The sequence below is a fragment of the Pyxicephalus adspersus genome, chromosome 11 (assembly GCF_032062135.1).
Source record: "Pyxicephalus adspersus chromosome 11, UCB_Pads_2.0, whole genome shotgun sequence".
In the NCBI taxonomy this organism is placed as follows: domain Eukaryota; kingdom Metazoa; phylum Chordata; class Amphibia; order Anura; family Pyxicephalidae; genus Pyxicephalus; species Pyxicephalus adspersus.
The window spans coordinates 1,186,303-1,206,982 of NC_092868.1; the positions used below are offsets into that span (position 1 = coordinate 1,186,303).

Genomic DNA, 20,680 nt, shown 5'->3' on the forward strand with positions numbered 1-20,680 from the left:
ATTGCGTGAAGTTTACTGAGTGCTGATGGAAGCTTTAGTGTTGTAAGATTTGTGTCTGTGTAAGAACAGAAACAAGCCAGCACACACATTGCAATTCATCACAGGCTTCCTCTTCCATTAGAAAACCTTGCAGAGACCTGACAGGCAGCCTGTAATACAAACATGTAAGCAGATGTAACAAAACACAATGAGTTCTTATTCAACGAATCTATAAAATGTATGGCCTGGGGGAAGAACTATAATGATTTGACACATTTTTTGCTGCTGACCTGACAGGACTGGATCAGTAAGAAGTCAGTGTGTGATTAAGACTTCAAGGAACCTAAAAAATAAGTTATAGGTGAAGCTGATCTGTTATTTCTGGACCATGAGCAACAGGGTGGCTCAGTGGTTAGCACTCCGGCCTTTGCAGCGCTAGGTCCCAGGTTGGAATCTCGGCCAGGACAGTTTGCAGGATCTCCCCGTGTTTGTGTAGGTTTCCTCCCACATTCCAAAAACATGCAGTTAGGTTAATTGGCTTCCCCCAAAAATTGTCCTTGGACTGTGATAATGACATCTGACTATGGTAGGGAGATTAGATTGTCAGCGCTATATAAATACTGTGTAATAATAATTCTAAGCTCTGTTATCCTTCCTGTAGGTATTCCAGAAATCCCCCACCTCCTAGATTGTAAGTTATTTGGACCGGGTCCTCTCCTCCTCCTGTGTCACGGTCTAATTTGCAACAACCCTATTTATTGTACAGTGCTGCGTAATATGTTGGTGCTATATAAATCCTGTTTAATAACATTGAAGGTTTCCATCTTGTCCAGGTGTCTAATGAAGGCCATGGCTCTCTTTCACATCTGCGGTTTCCTGGATAGAAGCTCCAATGCCTGGGTGGGCTGCACAATATGTCAGACATTAACGTGTAGACAGATCAGCTATCAGCGCCATCAGGAAAGGAAGTAAGAAAGGAGCAGGATGCGAATTTGGAGAAAGACGGGAAGAGGGAGTCTAATATTGAAATGTAAGAAAAGTCTTTGGGGGACATTCAAGCGGGTCACACACAAAAAGAAAAGACAAATTGAAAGAAGTTAATGAGATTCTGATACTTGTCTGCAGAACAAGGTTCCTCTTGTCATACCTGCCGTCCCCCTCCTGCCCTCCTATCTGAACAACCTTAATTAAAGTTAACCACTTGTACACCAACCCTACAAGACTGAGGCCTTTGTCCCAGCAGAAACTAGATACCTCCAGAGATGGCCGGCTGGGCTGCGGACCAAGAGGGGGAATGAAAGCAGCGGCCCCGTCATGGGGCTGACAGGTGGGAAGTGGAGAGGTGGATAAAACATGGCTCTGTGTATCCCCTTTCAACGTCGGCCCTGTGATTTCTCTCTATCGCTCCCCTCCTACCACACTTAAGTGCGCTCACAGCAGTAAGAGAACACCGGAGGCCGTTGTGTAATGGGATCGCCCTCCTTGCCATGTAGGTACAGGTGGGTCAACATGACTGCAGAATGATGAACGTAGATCTGTCCATAGCGCTGGGAACACAAGGGGAGATCTGGCCAAGCATTCATGGTTATGTGACAACCACTGGAGGCTGAGGGTGGTCAAAATGTGACTGCAATGGGCAGCTATGAATGAACAGATGTATTAGGGAATGTAAGGTCACATAAGGTATGTAAGACAATGTTCTCTTCATCGGCTTTCATTTCACCTGAGAATCAAATTCAAGCTCCTGTGCTTTGGCTTCAAATCCCTCCGCAGCTCTTGTCCCACCTATTTACCTGTTACACAAATCCTACCACAGTCCTAATCCCACTTACCTTTCAGCCCTGATAGAAAAAATAGAAAAATACTCCCCCTGCCGCTCTCTTCGCTTCTCCAATGACCTACAAATGACTTTGTTACTCATAACCTCCTCACACGCACGGCTCCAAGACTTTTCTAGAGCTGCCCCGACGGCTTGCTCCTTTCTGCTCATTTAAAAGAGCCCTCAAAACCCAACACTTCAACCTCACCTACCCGTCTTCTTCCATCTCCTGAACCCTCAATACTAACCCACCATTCCATATCGCTCTCCTATATATGAAAGGACTGCAGATCAGGCAATCAGGTAAACGGACAAGGTGCTGAAGATGTAGGTGTAAGTAGTTAGATCCAGCTATAAAAAGACAGATATATCAGGAAACAGGGCTGAAGAGAGGAAATGGCCGGTACGTAGACAGTAGAGGGAGAGAGAGATGGGTAGACACCATCATATGGGTAGGAAATGGGGGGGAAGATAGGGCAAACAGAGCTTACAATCTAAGAGGCAAGGAAGCAGCATACATTAGGAGGGGAGATATGTAAAGAAAGGTATAACGGGTCACAGAAACTTTGGGAAAAGTTTAGTTTTACCCTCTCTCTACCTGTACCCCATTATATTTATAAATTGGAGTGCTAAAGGGCCGAGGTCTACAAACTGCCCAGATTCCAGGCCTCTGCTCTGGGTATAAATATTGGCACCTGTATACCAGCAGACCGGTTTGCTTTAGGATTCAGAACGAGCGTCCTAGTTTTTCTGTGTCAGTCAGCGGGGCCAGGGCCTGTGTGGATCACAAGACATGTGACTGGCAGGGCCCCTAATGTGATCTAATTAGAGGCGCTGAGAACCAAGCGGCAGCTGCGGATCAGGAGGTTCTGCTAATGAGGATACGCAGGCTGGGACAACTCGTGATGCCTTGTTCAGGGGGCCCTAACAACACCTGTGTGCATCTGATGGAAGCTGACCTTCTCCGACTCCTGGACCGCAGGCAAAGCCATGGGCAGTGAAGCTGAACCAACCCCGCCTGCTTGTGAACCATTATGTAGGCTCTTCATAACCGAGGCTTCTCACTTTGTAATAAGTTTTAGGGTGATTTACAAAGGGTGCAAGATAAAAGTATAATGAACCCCCTGTAACAAAAATAGCCGATTTCATCAGAACTTTAATTTTATTTATGGGGAGGCAGTATAATGAGAGGACTGTATACATGTGAACACATCCCTTACCAGATCAATGAGGTCGCTGAGATTCTTCTCTATCTGTTGTGGAGGAAGTCGCCTCATCAAATCCAAGGCACAGTCCAGCTGCTGGTCACTCTGCAAAACAAAAACCAGAATTGTCATTAATCTCAAAGTGTTGGAAGTAACATTGCATATTTTTAAATCAATTCTTTATTATTCACAAATGTGTTTAAGTGAAGAGAAATCCAGAGACATTTATGAACAGGACGTGTTGCAGCCATCGTCCTGCAGGAGGCGCTCCAAGCCTCCCAGTGATATCCACAGATAAGGAGATCTCTAACATCAGCAATTTCCCATTAGAATGCGGCCTGGAAAGCCTTGTGCGGAGCCCTGCCAAGCGCACACCCTGATGTATCTGCACACTATGGCTGCAGTAGAACATTCAGACTTGGCTGCTTTTATGTTCTTTGTTTGAATTTTCTCCACTCACAAGAAAGGAAAATAAAATAAAGCTGTAATTTATATCGGAGCAAGCGTGATCTCATCCCCTGGACCTCGCACACGCTCAGAAAGCACCAGGTAGAAAAGTGGGGAGATTTCATCATGCAATATCATTTCCACTCTTGCTTGGAAGACGCCAAGATTGCTTCCCAATACTTCACTGTGAGCTTGCTTCAGAACACTCTAGATCAGCCCCCCCCCCCCCCACTTTGATCTTTATATTATCTATATTCTCTTGCATATAATAATAGGAGGGGCTCTCCCTCATTAGACAATCACATTGTGGGGCGGGTCCCAGACCAGTCTGTATCAGTTACTTGTAGCATGGTCTGCAGGGGTCTCAGGAATAGCTGGACCCCCCTGTGCTGCCCGGCAGGGTGTCCGAATCAGCAGACTGAACACAATTTGTCAGATAAACCAGTAAAATAAATGAACTTCAGCTGTTTCTGCCTTTCAATGCCCCATTTTTATTTCTTTGTTTTTACCCCCAGGGGCCGGAGGAGAAATCACAATAATGGCTGCGGGATGGATCCGGGGAGCGTGAGAAAGAGAACTCGCTCACAAGAGGTTTCCACAACGGGAATTTCCTCCTGGAAAACACAGGAACAGCATGGGCGGCTCTGCAATCAGATTCCGGGTAATTGTTTAATGAATATATCCTGCTGAGAGCAGAACTGCGCATTCCACAATCCCCCGCAGCCTGGGAATTACCGGCATCGTCACAGCCAAACATGGCAACCAATGGACACTCTGCTATGCGCGATCATGTGACAGGGTGGTCCGGACCACCACAACCCCAGTCCCCGTGTTCTCCCATCTGGCTGCACACAGGACCACAAATACAAATCCCTACACGTGCAGATCACAGGAATGGCGGTCATTCTATTAAGTCAGGTTTTGTAATCAACTTGAGTAAAGAGAACCAGTCATGACCGGGCCTATTATTACATGGTATTTATATAGCGCCAACATATTATGCAGCGCTGTACAAAGTCCATAGTCATATCACTAGCTGTCCCTCGGAGGAGTCACAATCTAATGGCCCCCCCATAGTCATATGTCATTATCACAGTCTAAGGACACTTTTGGGGGGAAGCCAATTAACCTATCTGCATGTTTTTGGGATGTGGGAGGTAACCGGAGTACCCAGAGGAAACCCACACAGACACAGGGAGAACCTGCAAACTCCATGCAGATAGAGTCCAGGCTGAGATTCCAAATTGGGACCCAGCGCTGCAAAGGCCGGAGTGCTAACCACCGAGCCACCATGCTGCCCTCAAAAGTTTGTATGTTGAGTCTGGAATTATAAAGCAGTAGTTAATGCCAGACCACTAGGAGGCTCTCTGTGCCAACTCCCAGCTCCAAAGTAGTAGTTAGGAAAAGTAAGCGAGCCTAAACCACTAAATGTTCGGATTCTTCCCTGACCCCCCCAGTGACCAGTGGTATTCTACAGGCACAACGCCACTGCTTACAGCGGCAGCACAATGCTTTATTAATGACAGCACTAGATCCCTGCAGCTGCGGAGATGAGAGACACCTTGGGGCAGGACCGGTGCACCTGGCAGGCCGTCCGGGAGTCTCGGGGTGATGTTATCCGGGGGCCAGGTGCTCGCTGACCCACAAAATCTGGCAGAGATGCAGCCGTCACACTCATCAATAGCGATTCACTGTGATCAAAGGCATCAGGCAGGAATTCATTTATAGCAGAGACATCGCCTGGCACCGCAGTGCTGAATGTGGACCCGGCACAGCTTTTAATTAGGAAGCCGCTGCCAGAGAAATGGGGAGTTTGTACGGTGCAATCACTGGAAATTGCCCCTCCAGTGCACCTTTCCTGGATTGATTGGCTGCCATATTTTGTTGGCAACTCAAACCTCTCCCCAATCATCCACCTATAGATTGCATTGCTATTATCTCCCCTCCTATTGTGTGATACTTCCCCCACCTCTTAGATTGTAAGCTCTTCTGGTCAGGGACCGCTCCTCCTCCTGTGTCACTGTATCTGTCTGTCATTTGCAGCTTCTATTTAATGTACAGTGCTGCGTAATATGTTGGCACTATATAAATCCTGTTTACTAATATTATTCCCCAAGAACTGGAGGACTTTCAGAATCTGCTTCATCAGGTTAGAATGCATTCCTATACATAATATGCAGCCTGAGCTGGTAGGTCAATGATATGCAAATTCTGACTTTTTTCAGTCAACATCTACATTTCCAACCCTTCCACTGGCACCGGATATATGAAGAGCAATGAATGTAATAGGAAGGGTAGAGGTGTCCGTGATGGCCCAGCTGTGACTCACAGTCTGGCTTTACCTTTTACTATGGCTGACAGGCAAGATGGTGGCCCCCACTGACAGAATAATCAGGGCACCCTCTGTTCACCAATATTTCCCTGCTGAATAGTTTGGAAGTTATAAAGCAAATCCTTGGAGAAGGAAAGGTGCTGCGGAACCACCACTCCCGGTTCTCCCCGTCCCGTCTGTTTTTGGGTTGCCACCCACCTACAGCTCAAAAACATCTCTGGGCTGAGCACTGCACCACTGGTTTGTACCGCCATTTATACGGTTGTAGTGCTTATCCTGCATATGGCGTCTGACAACAATTATCACACCCAAAGTCTAAAAACAATCTTACACCAATGCAAGCAAAACTATTGCCCACGTTTCTGCTGTTGGCACAGGTTGCTATATTGGAATGTTGGGTATAAAGCAGACCCCCAGACGTTTGTTTGGAACCTGTCGTGGGCGCAGGGACGGCTCACATGTACCGGCGCGTGACAAGTGCGCAGAGCGAGGATGTATACAATGCTGGACGTTTATTAAACAAGGTAGATAAAAATGTGCCGGGGGGGTACGCAGCTGGTTAGAGACAGCCGCAGGTTATGTCAGAGCACGCAGCGGCGATGCACCAAGTGATTACAGCTCCAGTGTTTATCTTACGGACGGGATGTTTACTTCTACACAGCAACGTTTTCTCCCCCTTGTTAAAAGCAGAGAGGAAATCGGATTTTACTTTTATCTGCTGCCAAAAATCCCATCCGTGATGAGGTCGGCTGGACGCCTGGCTGCGAGCAATCTGCGTCTCCTGCACCACGGCTGTCTGCGCTCTCCTCTGTCAGCAGATGGGATCCATTCAGAGCCGATGCCATTCGTTCCCTCCTCCTGTCACGCACAGCGCTCATCTCAGGGGAAAAGCAACCTCGTATTTAAAGTGCTCCCATCATCACAGACCGGGGTCACCTCTTCCTATAAGATTCATCATCACAGACCGGGGTCACCTCTTCCTATAAGATAAGGGAAGGGTCAGAGCCCCTGAAGGTTTTATTGGCTGTGTCCCCAATGATTTTACATCACTTGTGGTGACACCTTGTCACGGGATGAAGAAGGTCAGGTGACCATGAACTCCATGGCAATGCCATAGAAAAAAAGTAGAGAGGGTTTTTTTTGCCCCCTTTTAACAATCCTGTAACACAGAAGCATGTGTCCGTCGCCCCAACCTCCGAGCCCGGAAGGCACATGCAACCGTCGTACGTTGGTTATCCCCTCCGGGCCAGGCAGGCACGTTTGTCGCCCCCTCAGGGCCAGGCACACACAGGCACACACAGGCACACAGGTATGGGCCTGGCCCAGAGGGGGCGACGAATGTATCCTCCTCGCACCTCCCAAGGTCAGGCAGGTGAATTCGTCGCACCTCCCAAGGTCAGGCAGGTGAATTCGTCGCACCTCCCGCCAATTCCACAGTACAGAGGGTTAACGTGAAGATTTTTTTGATATTTATTATTTATGGTCCAGTGGAAACACTTGGCTGGAAGACCATTTTCTGGCAATGTTAATGGATACGGCTGGAAAACAACACTCAGATATTTGATTGGTACACTGCGTACCTCTAATATATGCGATTGCCCTCCACCCTGGGAATGGGTAGAAAAATACAACCACAAAGATAAAATAACATTATAACATTCTAGGGGTAACACAGGGAGGGGGGCCAGAGCCGACCTCTCATCCAGCTGAACTACAAACCCATCATGGCTGACACCATAGGGACACATAGGGAGTGATCTCCCTAGGGAGTGTTGTGCAACTAATGCCTCATTATATATCTGAACATGAATGGAAAAGTGGGCCTAGGATAACACCTGAACCTCCCACAGATCAACAGGGCACACGGCGCCATCACTATACTGGGCAAGTATGATGTCATAGCTGGCCCAGGCAGATGATGTCATTGCCCCTCCCCATGAGGACGCATTCAGCAAATCTCTGCTCAGCCCTGAGTGTTGTCACCTCTTCCATAAGAGCACCAATGTGAGGATCCTAACGGGATAGAAAGGCAACAGAGATACAGCCCTCGAGAAAGAATTCCTAATGATTGGACAACACTGACTGTGGAATGGTGGACCTCTGCAGAGAGACCACTGCTTACACACAGAGACCACAAAACCTTTCCTGCAGCATGCAGGCTCTTCTACTCTAGGACAGATATTCCCACCTTCCGAATGTTTTTTTGTTTTCTCTAAGCAACCAATCGTCTTCTTCATTTCATGCTTTAACCTGAGTGACAGGGGCCATATTTTTCCTTGTTGATTGGTGCAGGTCAGATTCTGCAGAGAGGAGCATAGGGGACAGCAGCGGCCAGGAACCCTCGCTGGGACGGGGAATGCGCTGACGCAAAGGATGCCTGAGCAGGTTCTCAGGTTGAGTCTCCAGTCATTGGTCAGCAGTGAAAGGCGAGAGGGGAGACATTCCCGGAATGTGAAGTCAAGCTAGGAGACTCTCCGACCCTGAGCAAGTAAACCGGGGCCTTGACACGGACGCTTGTCAGTGCTCTGCACCCCAGGCCCTTATTACAAAATCTTACTAAAACTGTCTGCACTGCACACATTCAGTCATTGAAAGGACCAATAATGTTCAGCTGAAATCTATACAACCAGCATACAAAGTACAATGATATGGGGGGTCATGCTGGAAAATCATCCCAGGACCCCGCACTGTACAACAAATTCTAGAAGAGGAACATCAGAACCAAAATAAAACCTTACTGACGTCACTTTATGTGAATGAGCCGCAAATAACTGCTGTTGCTGTGGAAACCGCCGCTCCGGGTTTACTACCATTTTTGGCCAAAAGAGGCAGCAAAATGACAAAGTTGTCCTATGGGGTCACAGGACCAGAAATCTGCCCCCTCCTATAGGCTGCTCATTGGTTAGGGGGTGAAGCTGATAAATCTCAGCCAATCGATACCAATGCAAAAGAGGAAAGGAAAAAACTAATACAATGTATCAAATGCAAAAATCTGCAGAGCACAGAGGGAGGAATGATAAAACAGAGGAGGGGTGGGGGGTGGTAATCAGAATAAAGCCTGTGGTCCCTCGGGGGTGGCCCCGCTCTCACACCCCGTACTTGGCACCCATACAGCCGGCTCTCCATGCTGTGCAAGGAATAGTGATATCATCATACGCTGCAATACTGCACAGAAATATTCCATTATTCTGCAGATCCTTTGGGGACAACAGGAAGACCCAGGGACACGGGCCTCTACTACGGGAGATTTCTTAGCCAATCACAATTCTTGTTTTATAGATTGGAATATTTTTGCATCTTCGGAGGTGCTGAACTCCTGCAGCACTTCCTGTCTATATGTACGCACCAACCTCATCCCCTGCAGAGCAACAGACACAGTCACTGTACAGAAGAAGGAAGCAGACCCTGCATATGTAACAGGCAATATGGCCGCCCCTGGAACACAAGCAACACATTGGGAACGGAGAATACAAACACATGGCTACAGAAGGAGAACGTCTCTTCTTTTAGGAATAAGCCACTGCCATTTCTATATTCAGTGCTGCTGATCTATTGCAGAATCTTAGCACCACTTCCTGACCACACGCACTACAGGAATGGCTGCTTATAATCATAGCCAATCAGCTTGTTTGTGTTTAACATGACTCCAATATTGGGATCATTTCTGGGGAACCCCTCCAAATTATTTATATAGGATGCCCTAAAAAGTTGTTATTGATACAGGAAGTGATGTCACAACAACAGGAAGTGAGAATAAATCTTCCAATGGGGACACCTGTACTGGTGAGCATTTTCTCTCCTTGCAGATATTGCGCTTTCGGGGACAGGCGCAGACATGCAGGGGAATGCAAGAGGTATGAGGATCGGATTGTGCAGGGGGGAGGACCTGGAAGATCCCCAATGAGGTGTGTGCACTTTACACTCATGAAGCATTGTCACCCTATACCAGGAAATGCCTACACAGTGACCTCATGGCAGGATCATCATGGATTATTTTAATGAAGTCAGCAGATATACAAAGGCAATGATTGGAAGATAACAAGGCAGCGATTGTTTTTCTATCTGAATGGTGGAACACGGACAGAATAGTCTTCTCCCAGCTCTGAGGCAGCGTCAGGCCGGTGCCCGGGCACACGTTCTATTTAAAGCCGGGGTATCAGGAAGCTGGTGAGGAGGGACGTGCAGATCTAAAGTTACAACATATGCAAAACCACTAATGTGTCAGAATGCTCAGAGCTTTGGGTGCAGAGGAGGATTACACCAAATCCACACCGGGGTCACAACATGCAGAGAACAATGGCTGCTGCTTAAAGGGGGACTCTGCTGAGTGCCACACCCCACCACCCCATCTCCAATCCAATGCAAGGATACACAGATTACAGGGCACACATAAAAAAAGTGAGAAGCGTGTCCTAAGCATGTTACAAACACAGAATAAATGCAGCTACCATGATGCACCTGAAGGGGGCAGTGCGGACAAGTCAGGGGCTCCTGTAGCCGGCCGGTCACCTGACTGAACCCATTGTAGAAGTAGCAACGCCTGGGTGATGCAGTGAGAGCCGGTATATCAGGGAGGCCCTAGGATGGCACACACCGCCCTGCTGGTCAGAGCATTAAAGAGACCCTGTCACCAACAACTTCATGTGCCAACATCACATCCAAGATGGCGGCACCCAGCAGCACATGTCCATACAACAGAGGCTTTCACAGGTCAATAACATGCACAGCACACGTTAAATTCACATATTAGCAGAGGATTGTGGTTGGTGTAAAGCCACCCTCTGCTGCCCTATACACAATCATACAGAACTACTTCTCTTATAGAGCAAATGCTGCTCCCGGCTCCCCTCAGTGATGAGAACCTAAGAATCCGCTCACATGATCCCTGCCTTAGATCAGCTATCCTGACCCCTGATCACATGACCACAGGCCTGGGACCACATTGGTGCATCTTATAAATGAAGTTCAAGCTGGAACCAGCCAGGGTATCGGCTTCCTTGTTGTGGTTTTATTGTGTGGAGATATTTTCAGCCCTCACCACAACACACACTTCCTCTTGGCTTAAATCATCACCCGGTCCCCACACCACTATAATATCATTGGACCAATCAGAGGAGAAAGAAACCCAACAGCATTCTGGGTAATAAAACTGGCGCCAGGAGAAACCCAGCCCACCTCTGACCGCTAACACTACCTATAGGTAAATAATAAGCCAATGGTTGCTAACAGGTGGATCGCAAAGGCAACGCGAGTAGATGGCGGAGCCCTGCCTTTCATAAACTCCACAGCGCACAGGAGTTATTAAGTCTGGTACCCCTGGTGTAGAGTATAACTGGTGTGGGTGGGGCTAACTGTGGCAGTGGGTGGGGCTAACTGTGGCAGTGGGTGGGGCTAACTGTGGCAGTGGGTGGGGCCTGACCACCATCAGACTGTGTTTTGGGGTCTGAGGTCAGAAAGTAGTGAAATCTGTGTAAAAAATAATGATGCAATCACGGGAATATTTTAGGCTGACACTTTCCCATCATTGTGTCCCATGTCACAATTCCTGAAAGCAGTGCTGAGTATAACCCCATACTGGAATGGGTTAAAGAGTACCTGTATCATACAACCCCAAATAACTCCTCCTATAGCTTCCAAGTCCCCCTATTCTGCTGCTGGAGCCCCTAAAAAGAAGGAAAAAAGTCATTTAAGGCTTTGCACACCCCCATAGTATGGGTCAGGTGGTGATTGGCTGTCCATAGACTGAATGCCCTATCATGGGAATACTTTATCCCGATAGCTTGACTGCAATTCCTACCCTGGGAGAGTGGTGGCAATGAAGGAGGGAGGGGTCGGTGATCCAGTCGGGCTTTATTGCAGCCATTACCACATGTTTCGGGTACTAATCGACCAATACAATTTAATATTGCGATTGGCAGATGGGTGACACAGGAAGTGGAGTTGTCCCCTTAATGAAAGAAGTGTGCAGGCGGCGCAGGATGTGCAGGCCCAGGGAGGGAGGAAGCTGCTTGTGGTTTTCTATTTGGTAACAATGTTGTGTAATAATACGAAATCATTTACAGCCTCAGCAATCTTCCCACACAAAAGTAACAACGGCAACACAAAAAGATTCTCCTAATGACCGACAACAACGGAGATCAAATGATAGAAATGGTCGGTGACACGGGAGCAGATACCCATGTGCTATCAGCCGGCCGGGTCAAGGTGCACCCCGAGCTGAGGGCCCCATCATACAACAAGGACATTATGTACAGGGAACTGCCCAGGGACACAAATCTCCCAGATCTCCGGGTGTGGCACTGAACCAGCACTCATCCTACAGTACGTGGCCAGTCATGTGACACTGGGAGCGTCTCACAATGTACATTAGAAGCTGAAGCAAGTCATATAGGTCCCGCCTCATTTCCTGGCAGGATGTCCAGCATCATCTAGCTCCTCCCTCCCCAGACTGACTCCACCCCTTTCAATCATTGGATTTCAGTTCTTTTCATCAGAGGCTCAGCATCATATGTGGGTGTGACTTGTATGCAAAAAAGGCCTTCCTAGGACCACCCACTGCTCCAGGATGACCCCACCCATCAAGGCATTTGGAAATATGCAGACCCCCCCCCAGGAAACCAGCTCACTACTTGTATCAAGGACTACTAGGGGTACTAAGTCAGAGTGATGTCATCAGGGAGCTCTGTACAGCACCCTGCTGGCCCCTCCCACCAGCCACAATCTGCCTGCATTGCACAGAGAAGCACAGAGAGCCAGTGATGACATGCATGGACCTGAGATATGAAATAAAAACAAACCTTTTTATAAAGATCCTGAATAGGGGGAGGGGGGACAGGGAAGGAAAAATACAGCAGAATAAACTTCATGTCTGAATGAACTCCTCAGCAATGCAGAGACATCACCGCCCCGGGATCAGAATGGCTCGTACTATATAACCCTCTGCAGGAATTGCAGCAAACAAGGAAGTAAAATTACAATCATTTCCTGCATGGTGTCCATACTATGACCCGGCTGGATCAATAGAGGAGGGCGAGGCCATCCCGCTCATGTGACCAGCCGCACCTCACACTCTAGCTCAGACACGTGACACAGCTTCCTGCACTAAAATCATCGACTCCGTCCAATCAGGACGCAGATGACCCCTGGAAGCAGTGAAGCTGAACCAGGAAGTAGCAGAGTCCTCCTTGCAAATCACAAGACTATCCGGACAGAATCAATACTATTTCAGCAGGTGAAACATGTAAACCTTCTGGATGGTGACTGTCTGGCCGGAGTGCCAGTTTAGGGGAAATGCGGACGGAGGAAGATGGAGGCTACCACTGGTCTCCCTGAAAATGCTGCTTCATGGGCAGTGATGCTGATCCCCTGGTTTCAGTTACTGACCCGGAACATGTATACATTAATCACACTTCACATGCTAGATGAGAATAATGGCAGTCACCCCCTTCTTCCAGAGACTGAAATATGTTGTGATTCTCCAAGTGACAGGTTCTCTTTAAAGCAGCATTCTACTCACATTGAAACCAAACCTCTATATTTTTATCACCTGACACGGAGGTGACCCCCAACTTCCATCACTTCCTGTCCCCAACTCCCATCACTTCCTGTCCCCATGACAACAGCAAAGCTAAACCCTTCCAATCCCTATTGTGGTTGCAGCTCCCCTTTCAGTGAAACATTGAGGAGAATAGTCAGCCAATGAAATATCCCTATAGGAAGGGAGGGCGTGGTCACAGCTAATGGAGGCCTATGAGGTGTCTTATATATAGAGAGGGATCCCAGTACTGCGCCACTGCATACAATGCCGACATACAGTGTCACAAACATCTACAAGGGAGAATGAGGACCAGAACCAGGCGGAGCCTCCCCATAATACAGAATGGGGCGTGACTGCTATATATGGGTGGTGGCCCTGGTATTGTAAACCAACTCACCAGTAATCACCCAAAAACAGCCAGGTGGTTACTGAAAAAAACCGGGTGATGCACCCAGCTAAAACGGGCTGGGGGGGATCACTGGAAATGTTACAGAATACATACATGAAAATTGGGGTGTTATATACAGGTAACTGGGTAAATATAGTGTTGTGTATGGGTATGGGGTACATAAAGTCACATAGGGTGATATGAATAGGTATTGGGTTACATATAGTCATAAATGTTGTAATATACAGGTATTGGGGTACATATAGTTATATAAGGTGTTATACACGAGTATTGGGGTCCATATTTTGATGCTCAGCTCCTAAATACAGAAAGTTCTAATAGAGGAAGTGGGTGTTATACACAGGTAATGGGGCTTGTATCTGAATACAGTATTATATCGATGTAATGGAAATAATATATATAATAATATAGGACAGTGGTGGCCAACCTTTCAGACCACTAAATCCAAACTGCGAGGAGCCATGTGTCACTCAAACTTCCCCCAGAGTGACATCATGAAGCCAGAATCCACCCAGGACTCTCCCAACGCAGGCTCAGACCTGCTAGCTAATCATCTGTGGGGGACAAAAACACACAAAAGTTGTGTCCACAGCCCTGCGCTACTGTCCCCCCAGGATATTTAGCAAGCAGGTCCGAGCCTGCGATGGGAGAGTGGACCGGTTGTGTCCATACGGGGAACAGAGCCGTGGACCACCGCTTGGCGACTGTTGATATACATGAGTATCAGGGTACAACAATTAGGTTAACAATAAGTATTGGGGTGCATATAGTCCTATAGGGCGTTATACACGGATATAGGGGTACACATAATGCTACTGGGTGTTATACATGGGAATTGGGGTACATATAATCCTATTGGGTGTTATACACAGGTATTGTTTCCCATAAATTGATATAAAGTGTTATAAAAGAAGATTGAGGTACATATATTAATATACAGTGTTATACACAAGTCTTGGGGTACATATGATCCTAATAGGTGTTATACATGGGTATTGGGATAAACATTCATATTGAGTGTTATACACAAGTACCGGGGTACACAAAATCCAAAAGGATGTTATACAAAAGTATAGGGGTACATATCACCCTATAGGGCATTATACACAGGTATTGGGGTAAATATAATCCTTTAGAGTGGTATACAGGGGTATTGGGGTACACAATCCTTGGTGTTTTACACAGGAATAGGGGTACACAATCCTATAGGGTGTTATAGACGGGTATAGGGTACATATATTATAGGGTGTTATACACAGGTATTGGGGTATATACCCTATAGGGTGTTATACACGGGTATTGCTTCCTATAGGGTGTTATACATGGGTATCGGAGTACATATCGTCCTACAGGCTGGTATACACAGATATAGGGGCTACATATCGTCCTAAAGGGTGTTATACACAGGTATAGGGTACATATCTTCCTTTAGGGCGTTATACATGGGGTATTGGGGTAAATATTGTCCTATAAGGTGTTATATTCGGGTATAGAGTACATATAATCCTATAGGGTGTTATACACAGTTATAGGGGTACATATACTCCTATATGGCATTATACACAGGTAGAGGGGTACATATCATCCTATAGGGCATTATACACGAGTATTAGGGTAAATATCATCCTATAGGGTGTTATACACTGGTACAGGGATACAAATATTCCTGTATGTTTTTTTACACAGGTATAGGGGTATGTTTCTTATAGGGTGTTATACACAAGTATTGGGGTAAATATCCTCCTTTAGGGTGTTAAACACCGGTATAGGGGTACATAAAATCCTTTAGGTTGTTATACACAGGTATAGGGGGACATATCATCCTATAAGATGTTATATACAGGTATAGAGGTACATAAAATCCTACAGGGTGTTATACACAGGTATAAGGGTACATATCATCCTATAGGGTGTTAAAGACAGGTAAAGGAGCAGATAACATCCTATAGGGTGTTATACATATGTATAGAGTGTTACACACAGCTACTGGGGTAAATATCGTCTTATAGGGTGTTATACTCGGGTATTGGGGTACATATCTTCCTATGGGGTGTTATTCACAGGTATAGGGGTACATATCCTATAGGGTGTAATACACAGGTATTGGGTTACATACCTTCCTATAGGGTGTAATACACAGGTATTGGGGTACATACCTTCCTATAGGGTGTAATACACAGGTATTGGGTTACATACCTTCCTATAGGGTGTAATACACAGGTATTGGGGTACATACCTTCCTATAGGGTGTTATACCCGGGTATTGGGGTACATATATTCCTTTAGGTTGTTATACACAGGCATACGGGGTACATATAATCGTAAAGGCTGGTATATACAGGTAGAGGGGTACATATCATCCTATAGCGTATTATATACAGGTATAGGGGTACATATCATCCCATAGGGTATTATATACAGGTATAGGGGTACATATAAGTCTATAAGGTATTATATACAGGTATAGGGGTACATAACGGGTATTGGGGTACATATCTTCCTATAGGGTGGTATACCCGGGTATCGGGGTCTATATTTTGATGCTCAGCCCTCCTATGCAGGAAGTGCTGTACACACGCAAGTAGTTGGGTGTTATTTACAGGTAATGAGGCACGTATATGCATACAGGGTGTTAAATTGAGGTAGTGGGGTGTACAGGGTGACAAAGGCCTCATACACCGGGAACGGAGAGGGTATCGGGTGTGACAGACATGTCAGCACATGAAGTGGCAGGAGCCCCTAACCCACCCCCAGGGGGACCCCGCACCGTCCCGGAGCCCGCAGTGACGCCACCTGCGGTTGTACCTCCCCTCCCCCGGTAGGGTTACCATGGCTGCGGTGGGTGGGGCCGGCTCCTCTCCGGTTCGGTGTCGGTTGGGTCTCGCAGGCCCAGCAGCGCCTCCACTTCCTCAGGACCTGGGAGTGAACTTCCGGGTCAGCTACTCCGCCCACCGCTCCGACCTGTACACCAATCAGCAAGCGGCCTCCCAGCCATCACCAAGTATGGAGAGCGTGACGTCGCCGACAGGGGCGCGGGGCGTGACCAGGGCGGAGCCGTCTATCTGACATCAGTACTCATATATTTTGACGTATGATAAGGGACAAATTCACCTTCAGTAAAATTGTTGTTTTCTACATTTACAGCCAACAAAAATCCAGAACTTGTGAGTATTGTTATGAATTGTCCCTCCCCCCACATTCATTCATTCATTGTGATAGGCTCACTGGCCAATAGCAATGTGTAGAATGCAGGCAGGTAGGTTGCTGCAGGTAGGTGACCTCTGGCTGTATGCCATACCTACAGCATTGTCCTTCATCCCAGTGCTGAGATCTCTTAGGAGCCCAAATTTTTGACAGTATTCTCTCCAGATTTTTTTCTATAATAATAATATTAATATACAATATTTATATAGCACCAACATATTATGCAGCGCTGTACAAAGTCCATAGTCATGTCACTAGCTGTCCCTCAAAGCTCACAATCTAATGTCCCTACCATAGTCATATGTCATTATTACAGTCTAAGGACAATTTGGGGGAAGCCAATTAACCTCACTGCATGTTTTGGGGATGTGGGAGTACCCGGAGATAACCCACACAGATACAGGGAGAACCTGCAAACTCCATGCAGATAGTGTCCTGGCCGAGATTTAAACCTGGGACCCAGCGCTGCAAAGGCCGGGGTGGTAACCTCTGTGGCCTACTACTTTATAGGTATAAACAGCCGGATTGCTACTGAAGAGTGCTGGGCGGTGCGCCCATTTAAAAGGGGCCGGAGGGAACCCCATCCAGCTTTATTGTTCTGTGTCCCCATGAAGAAGCTTTGTCTGTTTGGACAGAACAGGAAGTGAGGGGAATTCCTTATCCCAATTATTTAAAGTTCACTTGTCCTCTGTTCAGATTGAACAATTAGGAGTCGCTTCCATGGGGGACACCTAAAGAATTAAGAAAGGTCCCCCTCTGCCCTTCTCTCTCCAAAACTCCAATCCAGGTTTAGGGGTTTTGCCCCCTGGACAGGTTCTCTTGGCTTGCTGTAAGTCCTCTAGCAGATGGACCTTCAGATTCTGGGAAGTTGTGATCACATGACCTGATTTTCCTAATGTGAAGCAATAAGCATGCCCAGCGGTGCCGGAGATCAAAGACCCGGTGCTGGGATGTGTAATCTGCTGACACGTGGTTTCCATTTCTCCGCTCCAGCAAGCGTCCTCCAGCTGTCTGAGAAGAACACGGAACAGAGGAGACAAATTCCGACCCATTGGGGGGATCCAATTTGTTTCTGGTAATAGTTATCGGACATATTGGCCCTGGAAGGAAGGGAATGTTATTGCAGCTGTCATCTTCTATGGTGACAACTTCTCTCCATCACTAGGAGGCCGGGGCACCGGAGAACAGGACGCCCGGTGCTATTGCTTAATATGGCAGCACCGGAATGCTGGGGTGACAGAATGTCAGAAAAGGGTGACACAAGTAAGCGTTGTCACTCTGGGAAAGGAAGTGACTGGACTGATGATTTACAGAGACAGTCAGGTCATACCGTTTGGTTGCAAGGAACACGCCATTGTGCTCTCCTCTCTGATGCCCCCTATATCCCACCTCCAGCACTGTGGCTTCTATGTCTATGGACACTTCCAGGGTTGTTGGGTTTCTGTATCCTCACTGTGCACCCCCCCCACCTCTGTCACTGCTGACCCCCAAATAGATTGAAATCAGAGACCACAACAAGGAAACTGAGGATGTTTTTCCCCCTACCTGCAGCAGATATCTCAGCCCAAACAAAGTCACTGGACCGGTTCTGAAGGCAGATTTGTACTGATAGCACAGGTGGAGCTTTGTTTTTGTGTCACATCAGGAATTTATTTCTGGAGACAAGACCGGTCCACTTGAAATGAAAACCCTTTATGTATAAAGTACAGATATCCATTATTATTCTCATGAATTATATAGCGCCAACATATTACACAGCGCTGTACAATAAATAGGGGTTACAAATGACAGACAGATACAGACAGTGACACAGGAGGAGGAGAGGACCCTGCCCCGAAGAGCTTACAATCTAGGAGGTGGGGGAAGTATCACACAATAGGAGGGAGATATGGAATGGTGGAAGTAGTGAGGGTTTAAGAGACAGAAGAAGACGGGTAGGTGAGGGTGAAGCGTTGGGTTTTAGGGGGCTCTTATAAATGAGCAGAAACTAAGAGCAAGCCAAATAGGACGAGGGGACCATTCCAGAGAGTTGGGGCAGCTCTAGAAAAGTCTTTGAGTCGTGTGCGTGAGGAGGTTATGAGTGAGGAAGTCATTAGTAGGTGGGTGGGGGAGGAGCTGTGCAGGGATTTGTGTATCAGGTAGGTAGGAAGCCCTCGTTATCTGGGATCAGGCATTGGGGCGATATATTTGCTGTGGCCCCAATTCTGAGCACTGCAGTACTTTGCTATGTGCCAGGGCCACTTATGGCTGATGGGTAGGTGTAGATTCTGTCTATGGGACCTGGGGCCCTGCACAGTAGCTGAGGACCATCTATATTCATTCAGGCAGCTCCCAGATAAGCAGTGGTCTGTACAGAGCGACGTTTCTTTATAAATAAAGTTTTCCTGAACCCAGGAACGTCCTGTGCAGATGTGCAGCTTTGGCTGTAAACACTCCTGAAGTTCATCTCTTCTTTAAGTAAACACGGCGTCTGGCGCTGACTGCGGCTCTAAATGGGAAACAGAGCGCACATGTTATAGGTGAAGCACGCAACGTTACGAAACCCTGGGGGACGCGAAGCCGCGGAGGTGGTGGCGTGGCAGCTGGATTTGCTGGAGCTCATTGCAACCCTTCGACTTCTCTTCAGATAAAGTTGTCGTCAGCTTTTCCGTACATCCAATTTCCTGCGCTCACTGTTACTGGAAGAAGCCTGGATATACATGGCGGGGAGTCAGGGCATCGGGTACAGACAGGGCAGCGCCGGGGTGGGGTGGGGGGTTTAGTAATCGGCGTCCTGCTAATAAAACGTATTGTCATATTGAAATAAATCATAGTTCATGGAAATCATATTGTTAAGAAACAAAAATGGCTTCCATTAGGCGAGGAAGGTTTCGGGTAGTGCCTAGTGGATCATCAAAAAACAAAACCGGATCTCCTTCCTAGGATTCCCTGAGATCTGCCCATTGCAGCCACACTCACCTCCAATCCATGCTGGTGAAATGGTGATGTCATCTGATCATCCAAATAAACTACAAAGTAAATGAGGAGCAGCTTCTGTTAAGCAGGGGTGGGATTATTATTTCAAGGGTGGGGCTTCTAGTAACATAACCCCACCCTCTGCTTTCAGAAGCCCCACCTCCTCGCTACCTCCTGGCCTTACAGGAGAGGACCCCACCATTGTTCTAGGCCACAATCTACCAATCTCTGGTCACATGATCAGGCTCTCCTCCAATTACAGAATTCTTTTGCAGTTTTCAGCAGCGCATTAAAAATTTGCTTTTTTGGTATGATTTTTGGGGGGCATTTCTGCATCCATACCCCACCCCACAGAATCTTTCTGATTGGGTTTTACCACCTGAGATCAGGATTTGGCCCCGTTTGTGTCATGTGACTCGCCGTGCCCTTTCCATCGGAGCAGGCTCAGGAATTTTAGGTGTGGCTGTAACTTGTTATCTCTTCCTTGAAACTATTCATATCATATGAATGATTCCTGCTTGTGAATACCAAACCTTTATCATCTTTCCGTATCACCATTCTTTGTTTAATAAAGTTCATGTTGCAGCTCACCGGGCTTCCCTTTTATTTTACCCCAGAGATCTGGCAGCACACTTCCTGTCCTCTGACAACAATGAATCTACGTCAGAGCAGCGTTGTCACCCTAGGACAGGACTACAGAACCCCCATTTTACCTCTATATTATTCCTCTTCCTGTTCTCTCAGCCAAAAACCTCATCTGGCCTGGGATTGAACCCATCCGTACCCTAAAACT

At 47.2% G+C, this 20,680-nt stretch overlaps 1 protein-coding gene across 2 annotated transcripts in view; it reads right to left on the bottom strand.

The window, feature by feature from the left end:
- CAPZB (capping actin protein of muscle Z-line subunit beta) overlaps nucleotides 1-16,714 on the bottom strand; it is a 27,725-nt gene extending 11,011 nt beyond the window's left edge. The window contains exons 1-2 of one of the 2 annotated variants that reach the window (XM_072426966.1): nucleotides 16,557-16,714; nucleotides 3,019-3,108 (exon numbers count right to left, since the gene is read on the bottom strand). In XM_072426966.1, the coding sequence (XP_072283067.1) occupies nucleotides 3,019-3,108; nucleotides 16,557-16,559 (93 nt within the window). In that variant the 5' untranslated portion in view covers nucleotides 16,560-16,714. The remainder of the gene's footprint in view (nucleotides 1-3,018; nucleotides 3,109-16,556) is intronic. The other variant, XM_072426967.1, reaches the window with a different exon arrangement.
- Nucleotides 16,715-20,680: the final 3,966 nt, after the last annotated feature.